General features: G+C 35.4%; 1 protein-coding gene across 2 annotated transcripts; it reads left to right on the top strand.

The window, feature by feature from the left end:
* Window positions 1–250: 250 nt before the first annotated feature.
* On the top strand, window positions 251–5,558 carry LOC104241900 (transcription factor Pur-alpha 1). Of its 2 annotated transcripts, none has more exons than XM_009796862.2 (5): window positions 251–810; window positions 944–991; window positions 4,482–4,622; window positions 4,727–4,963; window positions 5,055–5,558. In XM_009796862.2, the coding sequence occupies exons 1-5, from the start codon at window positions 523–525 to the stop codon at window positions 5,205–5,207; spliced, it is 867 nt and encodes a 288-aa protein (XP_009795164.1). In that variant the 5' UTR covers window positions 251–522; the 3' UTR covers window positions 5,208–5,558. The 2 variants fall into 2 exon arrangements, with proteins under 2 accessions (XP_009795164.1, XP_009795163.1); XM_009796861.2 differs by having other exon boundaries at window positions 265–810; window positions 4,724–4,963.
* Window positions 5,559–10,093: the final 4,535 nt, after the last annotated feature.

Here is a 10,093-nt window from a genome sequence, read left to right as displayed (position 1 = left end):
ATGTGAAATTACACTAAATTTATTATTTTTTTTGTTAGTAATATTATCAAAAAGACTTCTTAAATGATTTGGCCAAATAAAAATGGTTACAAATTTCAAAATTTTGGACGTTTAGCCAAACTAATTTACACTGTGGAAAAGGCCAACCGAATCGATCCCTACACAACAAAGCAGTCAGAACTCAGAACTTGAGTAAAAACAGAAAACACATTTACCGGATATATTTTCGGTTACGGTTCAGCTCACCCCCATCCAACGGTCTTTATCATTTAAAGAAACCCATAAGATGATAAGATGTACAGTAAACTTAAAATAAAAGCAAAGAGAAGTGACGAAGGCCATTTTCATTTTCAGTTTAGCAAGTGGAACTGGTCAACGACTACTTCCCCACTGAAATATCCCAAACCCTAATTCACCCAACTATCAATCACTCCTTCAATTTTTTCTCCATAATGTCAGTTTTGCCATTCATTTCTCTCTGATTTCTTAAATTTTAAGTTGAAGAAGAGTGATTGAGGGTTGATGGAGGGAAATTCCGGCGGCGGTGGTGGTGGCGGAGGCGGAGGAGGAAACGACGTGGAGCTGCTGTGCAAGACGTTACAGGTAGAACACAAGCTTTTCTACTTCGACCTGAAGGAGAATCCACGCGGGCGTTACTTGAAAATATCGGAGAAAACGTCGGCAACAAGGTCTACTATAATAGTACCATTCAATGGCATCTCATGGTTCCTCGATCTCTTCAATTACTATGTCAATTCAGATGATGATCAACAGGACGTCTTTAGCAAAGAACTCCAACTTGATACCAAGGCACAGTATTATTACTATTACATACATATATGGCTTGATTTTCCTTTTTATTTTCTATAACTGTTTTTTTAAATTTTTTTATTGTCATTAACTCTCGATAAATGTAGTTTTTTTGTTTTTTAAAACCTTGCAGGTGTTTTACTTTGATGTAGGGGAGAATAGACGAGGACGCTTTCTCAAGGTTACTTTACTTTCCTGACCTTGTTAGGCTTTGGTTTTTTTTTTCTTCCTGTTTTAATAGTAATAGAAAATGTATTTGCATCCGATTTTCGTGGCACGTTTCATTTGATATGGCTGTTTCTTCAAGTCTAATCTTAATTCGTAATCATTATTGAGATTTTGATTTTTAGTAAATATGTTAAATGAGTAGCTGGCATATGAGAGCAGTTGTAGAGCTACAACCAAAGAAGGGGTTCAATTGAATCCCCTTAGTCGAAAAATCATACTGCCCAAATAGATTAAAAATATTTATTTTCATCTATATATATGAACTTCTGAATCCTCTTTACATAAGGGAGATAGTTCAAAAATTGCTTCATTGCAAGTTTGAATTTTTTGAATCCCCTTGTTAAAATTTCTTGTTCCGCCACTGTGATGGTGACCAATACATACACTTGGGTTCATCTGTAGATTTCTCACATAAGGAAATCCAAAGGACCTACACAACCATGGCTTGGCTAGCTTGGTAACTTTGATAATTGGTTTCTTTGTCAGCTATCAGGATATAGCTATCACACTCAGAATTTGTTACCCCTCTGTTCCTTTTACACCAACCTTGAAGGAATTGCTATTATTTGGATTGCATTTACACCAACCTTAAAGGGAGTTTCTGTTAATTGGATTTCAGTTAATGACTCAGACACTATGTTGATTATCTAATGTCAAGAAGCCTACCCCTTTCTCAGGGTTGGGTAGTAAACTGCATTTCTTTTCCTGTTACATGAACCAAAATGATCAATATCTCTCTCTCTCGACCTGCATATATATGAACAAAACATTCCTTTTTTTATTAGTTACGAGGGGCTTTGGCCCATTGGTTTAGTTGTATCTTATCTTAGAGGAGGTCAGAGGTTCAATAATGTATAACCTCAATTTCTCCTTTCAAAAAGAAGGTAGTAAAATTATTTATTTGATGGTATACAAATAACATTTATATTGCAAATCTCACTAACATAGAAATAAGGTCAAAGCTCTTTTTACCATGCTTATGAATCTTTTTGATTATTAACGGGCCACATATAGTAATAGAGGAACACTAAGAAGGTTCCAGAGTTATTGATACAAAATCAGAGAAAAATGTGGATGCTGAGGATCTGCAGAAATGTAAAAAGTATAAGATGTTGAAGGAGTCTTAAATATTGAAGTTCTTTAACTCAACTGGATGCTCCTGTCAAATCCGAAAATCAATTTATTTATTGGAAGAAACTTTATTTGTGTATTCGACTCCTTCCTGTCCTCATCGTTGTGTGTCCAATAATTTGTTGGAAAATCACTGTCATGTGTCTGTGTCCGTATGTGTGACACCTATACAGGTGGAGATTGGGGGAGATGAGGAACCATGTCAAAGAGTTCATAAAAGTGTTCTGTTTGGCCAGGAAAGTATTCACGAATTGTATTGTCTAGAGTGGTTCTTTCCCTTTGCCTAGTTACATCTACTTGTTTATGAGTCCTAACTTAATTTCTATTAAATCCGAGTCTCCAAAAATTAGAATGGAATTGAGTAGCTATTTGTGTCATCCAAACCTGAATTATGTACCTTTTGGTAGCGCCTAGCGGATCCATTTTTCTAACTAAGCAATGCCTTTTATTTGGATACTCCTCTTGTGGTGGATGCTATATGTCTCTTTCTTAACTATTAGCACTCTATATGTTGACAAACATTTTCAAGATGTTTATACTTTATGTATGATTGGAAGCTTTGAGTATTGTGTTGTGATGTCACTGTGGCTTGATTGAATGTGAAATTCTACTGAGTGAGCTGCCTTTAATATTGCATACAAAATGTAAAAGATCTGGCTAGATACTTTGAAGTTGGTTATATCCTAGTTGAGAGGCGTTTCATTGTGATCTCTTCTTGCTGAGTTGTCGGCTAAGTTGCTCGGACTCTTCAAAATCCGTGAGATCCACACCGGATTTGGTCAACTTACCTAGGGTGCTTTGATTACATCTTTGATTGAGAAGTATAAATTAATTGGGTATTTGGTTCGGTTATTGGGTTTGTGTCATATATAATATGAGAACGCTTTGCTATAACGCGAGATATCTTATGAGTAAGATATTTGGGGTTTATATAGAATTAAATTTTATTAGGTTTAGTTTAATAACATAAATTAATTGAAATATATACTGTTATGTCATAATATATATTTATTGGCCGTATCCCACCCGTATCTGTGCTCGGGATCATATACCCCAAATCCTAAAATTTATGTGATGAAGAATCCGAACTCTAGATCCACGCTCGTATCGGGTAACCGCACCCGTGTTGGAGCAATATAGGTTATTGGTAATATTATCCCTTAGTGTCTCACAATCTCATAATTTACTATGATAATCACTGGTCAAAGTTTTCTCTGATTTGAACCACTTGTTTGCCAATTGCTGCATTCTCTTTATTAACCTGCAACTTCGATGTGACTTGTTTTGCCTTCTCTGACCTTGAGATAACCATCATCTTGTCCTTAACCTTCGGTTTTCCCCCTAATTTATCTAAACCTGAATGTGGACCCCTGTCCAGTACCCTATTTTCCGCTTCTTTCCTTCTCTGTTTATTTCAATCAACAAGAATAATGTACTCCTCTCTTAGCCCTCTCAAGCAGGAGCCCTCTCGTTTTCTCCCCCTTCCACCACCCAAGTGACTTAATCTATATCCTGAATTCTCTCGATATTTAATCACCAAATATTTCTTTCTTTGGCAAGAGAACATTCCTTACAAATGCATGACCCTTCGCTACCTTCTTCTATTTGTGTGAATGATTCTATCTGCAGCCATACCCTATTTCCATTGCCTAAGCATTCCGGTGATATCTAAATTTGTCCCCTTGCTAGATTCTTTTCCTTCTATTTTTCTACTGAATTATGTAACAGGTTTACTTTGGTAATGAAAACAGCACAGTGATATTTTGCGAAGTTTTTCATTTTGGCGTTATCAACAGTGCCTAACTTCTGTAAGTAAGGAAACATGAAAAAGTTCTAGGACTGGTATACTGTCAAAATATCAGGAAAATGATTCAAGGAAAAGAAAATGTCTAGAAGGATCTCAAACCAATTGTGACATAAGTAATGATGAAACTCTTCCGGAACAAACTCCCATTTCCAGTACGTCTCTTAGACCCAATTGGAAATTAATCTGCAGTATTCTGGGGTTTTAGGAGTAGTGTAGGGGTTCAAAAGCTACTGAAATACCTAGAATTATAAATTTAAAAAGAAGTTTAAATGGACACAGTTAAGAAAAACATAAGAGAAACTGAATCAAGACAGAAGTAGAAATATAAGTGCGATCAATTGATTCTCGGGCTAGCCATGACATTAAAACTGCCGTCTTAGTTTTATCTATGTCTAGAAGAACAATCGTACCTTGATTGATAAAAAGGTTTTAAGAGTCTCGCTTGGGGACTATTTTGCCACCCTAGATTTTGTACTTCTATCTCTTAACAGAGTAATGCATGCAGGTCTCTGAAGCATCTGTTAGCAGGAACCGTAGTACGATTATTGTTCCAGCAGGAAGTGCCCAAGATGAGGGATGGGCAGCATTTAGGAATATTTTGGCAGAGATCAATGAAGCCTCAAGGCTATTTATTTCGCCCAATCAGGTTACTTTACGGTCATTGCCATTTTGTATCCCTTTTTAAGGGTCTCTCTCAAAATAATAGCTGCATTTTCTCTTGTTTAAATGTTAAATGCACGAACACAGCAGACTTCGGAACCCTCAGAGCGTCTTGGGCTTTCAGATGATGTAGGAGCCGGTTTTATATCCAGTCACTCTTCTCAATCTGGCCCAACAGCTGATTTGAGTGTAGAACGGACCATTGATCTGCCAGCAGCTGATGAAGTTAGTAACTTGGGGGTCTCCAAAGTAATCAGGGCTGACCAAAAGCGATTCTTCTTTGATCTTGGGAGTAACAACCGGGGCCATTTCTTAAGAATATCTGAGGTTTGGCTTTCTCGCAGTCTTCATAAAAATTGAAAGCACTCTAATTTGGTTGTATCTGTTATTTATGTCATGTTCTCACTGTAACTTGCAGGTGGCAGGTTCTGATCGCTCTTCCATAATTCTTCCTCTTTCTGGCCTGAAACAATTTCATGAAATGGTGGGTCACTTTGTGGAGATAAGTAAAGATCGGCTGGAAGGAATTACAGGTGCAAATGTTCGGACAATTGACTCCCCACAGAGATGAATGGTTGCCTAAGGCCTGGAACCATGCACTGGAGCTGATGGGCGGACAACTGTGATCCTTTTGTTTATTTTCTGTCTAGTCATTGGGTGTTTCAAGTTGAATAAAATGGTATCTCTGTTCTAAGCTGGGAATATGAAGTCAAATGTCAATCATCAATAGGAGGGGCAATAAGACAAATAAACCATTATGTAAGGTGAAGGCTTGTAGCATAAAATGACTATATCGTATTTAGGTTCATCTTTGCTGTTTTGGGCGTGATTTGAGCTTCTCACCATGTGAGGAACTTTCTACTGTGGGTTGGACTACACATATTATTCTGAATCGTAAGTTGCCAAGTTTGGTTAATTGGAACATTGCTCTCCTCGTGTTTATTTTCAGACAATAACGTACTGCTCAGTATCATGAACTTTTGAATGATCGCGTTCCGAAATGCCCCCCCCCCAACCTCCCCCCCCCCAAAGAAGCAGTATATTTCATTTCCATACTTTCCTTCTTTTGCCTTGGGTCAATTTGGGGAGGGGCGAAGGGGATTGACAGGATTGGGGGAGAGGGGGGCTAGATGAAAGGGAGAAGCAAATGACGGACTTCAAGTGAGTTAGTTCAATCCCCTAAAATTGCAAATTGCAGAGAATGACAAGTTCTTCAGAGTTAGGGTGTAAGTTTGTCGAAATGATTTTCTTCCTGAAGGTTTCGAATCATTACATTGTTTCTTCAGAACATCAAACTCATAGTTGGTCCGTTGGTATAGTTTGCTTTTATCATCCCAGGGTCAGCGATTCAAGCCCTGCATCCGCCTCTAATCTATACTTACACAAAGCTTGTCTGAGGGTTTACTCCCTTGAGAGTGTCTAATCCCACACCTAAACGACATTGCGAATTGAATGGGTGCGTTCGACTTGGCCTCAGGCCCTCAACCTCGATCCTGACGTTGAAGGTCTTAGTTAATACATCCGAGTTTAGGAAAGATAAAATTATTGTGATTGTGAAGCAAATTTTGTAATAATCTTTAGGAGAAGGATATTTGGGATAATCGATCATTTGTAGAACATGTGTGAGAATAATTTACTGTTTTTCCTTTTCTCCACTTAAACTAGACTAAATAGTTAAAAAAAAATGGGAAAATTACGTGATACATCAAATATTTACATTATATTTATTATTCGTAGCTATCTTTTCAGCAAATTTACCATCGTAGCTATATTTGAATTTTATAGCAAATCTATGAAACAAGAGATTAATTGATTTGAAGCTCTCTTAGCTCAGTTGGTTAGAGGGCATGCTTGGTTAGCGACGTTCTTGAGTTCAACTCTCAACAAAAGCATTTTAGTTTTCTATATTTTTGTAATTCGCGTTAGTTGTATTCGTTGTGCAAACGAATACAGTTGGTATAAATTGTATTCTTTATATAAATCCATGCATACATTCGACACAAGTTGTATCATTTGTATACATCATTGTATTTTGCCTTGGTTACAATTGCTACATGTTGTCGAATACAGTTGATACAGATTGTATCCTTTTCATACGCCCATATATACAGTCAATACAAGTTGTATCCTTTATATACTTTCTTGTATTTCGCCTTGGTTACAGTTGATACATGTTGTATTCGTTACGCGAATGAATACAATTGTGCGAACGAGTACAGTTGATACAGGTTGTATTCGTTGCGAGAACGAATACAATTGACATAAGCTGTATTTATTGCGCTTTTGACTACAAGAGATACAAGCTAGAAACAATTAAACAATAGTTAGGAATAGTAATTAGACAAACTATAGTTACTAGACTCTAAATTATAGTGCTTTATGAGAATTTCTCTTAACAAAATTCCTCAAACCGTAGACTTCAGAGTTTTCTATGAAACAAATTAGTAAAGGGGTTATAATTTGACAATGTCATAATTAGATACGTATTATTTGCACTTTTAAAAAAAAAAAACTATTTTGTCAATTAAAATCTAACTTTTAACTCAACTCAGAAATGCCATTATATTATGTTCAGTCCCGAATATAGGGGATACTTGGGGCTTTAATTTACAAGTGACTCCTTTGAGTCTTTGGATATAGGAACAGGTACTCAAATTTTAAATTAATAGGTAGGACTATAGAAGTGATTCTTTATGTATTAGTGTTAACTAGTATCTATAAACGTGCGTTGCACGTTAATAATGTCATATGATGGTTTAAATATTTATTTATATAAAGGAACAATAAAATTTAATTAATGAGAAATTTTTTATATATAATACTATAACAATCATCTAAATACCGAAAAATATTGTTACATTAGCATAATACGTGAATTCAAAAGGAAAGGACATCATCGGAACTTACATAAATGATCAATTTTAGTCATGTTAAGTAGATAATTACGTATTGTAGTGTAAAGGTATCTAATGTGATGGCATCTTACCGAACACTTCTTTATAGACGGTGTTTTTTTTTTTTGTATATGTTTCCTTATAATAATTTGGTTATTTCTGCCATAATCAGAATTCATGTTGTCGATATTGATATCTCTGTTGAAAGTGCAACATATAGTTATTCGCATAAGAAAATATATTATGGTAAATATAGTCCAATATTTAGGATGTTTGCCCTTGTGCTTTATTTATTATAACTACAAAACATAAACATACTGTCACACCTCCTTTTTGCGCGCCCGCCCCGAAGGGTTAAATGCGCGAGGGGAGTTTTTCCAATTTAAGTGACAATATTCGAAATTGGATTATTTATTTAATTCAGAGTCGCCACTTGGGAAAGGTTTGGTTTTTGGTGTCCCAAGTCACCGGTTTATCTTGAATCCCAAATCGAGGAAATTTTCGACTTTTCCAAATGAAGTCTGCGAACCAGAAATTCTAAGTAAGGAATTCTGTTGACCCGAGGGAAGGTGTTAGGCACCCTCGAATCCCGTGGTTCTAGCACGGTCGCTTAAATTGTTATAATGGCTAAATATCTGATTTAAATACATGTTGTGACTTATGTGCTTTTATTAAGTTTAAACCGCTTTTATTATTATCATTTATTTTTATAGAATTGCAACGTCGTGAAAATGCATCTCGAACCACGTCACAATCAATGCACCCGTAGTTGTTAACACATTTCGACTCCGTTGAGATTTGAATTTGGGTCACATAAATGCGCACCCGAATTTAAGAATGTAATTTAATTAAGTCGCGCCTAAAGAGTCTAACGCGTTATTATCTTTGGGGAAGGCAGTGGAATTCACTAAACAGTCCATCCCAAATTCTAAGTATTTATTATGATCAATTATTGAGGGCCCCGCAATTTGCATTTTTATTTGGCGAGGCTCGTCTCATTATTTTTTAAAAGGATAATCTTAGCACGACTACATTTTCTATTTTTTTTGTTTTCTAAAATAAATGAAGAAGGTCCTACTTTATTTACATACTTTCGAGTTATTATGGTTAAGTTCCAAAAGTGAGTTGTTTAAGGAGTTTGCATGGCAACGCATAGAATATTCTACATACAGACAGAAAAGAAAGAAAAGGCTACATTAAATTATAACTTCAAATCTTTCTCATTTTTTGCATTCATGCTTCGAGTGGCTTACAAGATGAACCAGTGTATCAGTTTGTGTACCTGGTATTTGGAAAGCAAGGAAAGAAGATGAAGATCAGTAGAAGCAGCAGTAGTGTAAATACACAGCAACACCAGCAACCCAACACCAGCAATTCGAATCAGATTCAAGGCCCAGAAAACTTTGAAGAAAAATCAAACAACTCAAAGAATAAACCCGAAACTAAACTCGCTTCTCCCTTTGTTTTTGTTTTCTTTTTTTTTTTACTCTCTAACACTCTTGAGATTTTCGGATTGTCTTCCTCTCTCAAAATAATCCTCAAAAATCTTTCAAGTTTTAGTCTAAGTTTTTTCTCTCAAGTCTAGTCCTCCTTTAATGTCAAGAAATGACTCTATATTTATAGCAAGACCTTGCCTTGAATTCCTAACCCCAAATTATTCCCCCAATGGCATGCTTTGTCCCACTTATTAATGTTTTCTTTATTTTAAACCTTGTCCCCCATGCCTACATTAAATAAATACCACATTCCCAACCCATTACAATATGTCCCCCATGCCTACATTAAACAAGTACAAGATTCCTCCCTATTATGTTTTGTCTTGTCCCCCATTATATTAAACAAGTACATCAAAAACTCCACCCCATTATATTTGTCCCCCATGCTTAACATAAAGAATCAAAATAATGTTCAATTACCAAACTACCCCTCCGACCTTATTGCAATTACCATTTTACCCCTGAACGGATTGCAATTTACCAAATTACCCTCATCAGCTCTAAACACTCAATTAATCATAACTCAACCAAAATATAGTCAAGATGACCAATTTCTCAACAATCTTCAACAACAATTATATGAACACGATGAACAACACAACTCCAAATTAATGGGAATAAATCAACCATATCGGGAACCAATCCTGGTTAATTTAGACCATCAATGGACGAACAAGGATACAACAATACAAACAACAAAATACATGATTCAAATTAAATCAAAAATCAAAAACCAAAACAAACTCAAATTAAATTACTGGATTTAAACATGAACTTCAAACAAAGATGAACATGAATTAAATCTGTTTTTAAGCAACAAACATGACAAATTCTAACGATTCAAACAACATTAATATTTTCTGGAAAATACATAACAACATGAAACAAATTGAAGAAATAATTAATTAAATTTCAATTTGAATCTAACAAACATTAAACTAACAAATATTCACTTAAACAACAATACAAACATGAAATAAACATGAAAAATAACTAATTAACTTCCATTTGAAATCTGAAAATTAATTCAACAAAAATACATGAACATGAACAAAACAAAAATCAAA

The sequence above is a fragment of the Nicotiana sylvestris genome, chromosome 9 (genome assembly GCF_000393655.2).
Source record: "Nicotiana sylvestris chromosome 9, ASM39365v2, whole genome shotgun sequence".
Classification (NCBI taxonomy): domain Eukaryota; kingdom Viridiplantae; phylum Streptophyta; class Magnoliopsida; order Solanales; family Solanaceae; genus Nicotiana; species Nicotiana sylvestris.
Note: the sequence above shows the minus strand (reverse complement) of the source record. Positions and strands in the feature narration are given on the sequence as shown.

Coding starts and splice junctions, on each gene's coding strand:
- LOC104241900 (XM_009796861.2), top strand. CDS start 523: ATGGAGGGAAATTCCGGCGGCGGTGGTGGTGGCGGAGGCGGAGGAGGA. Junction 992..4,481: donor GACGAGGACGCTTTCTCAAG/GTTACTTTACTT, acceptor TAATGCATGCAG/GTCTCTGAAGCATCTGTTAG. Junction 4,964..5,054: donor ATTTCTTAAGAATATCTGAG/GTTTGGCTTTCT, acceptor TGTAACTTGCAG/GTGGCAGGTTCTGATCGCTC.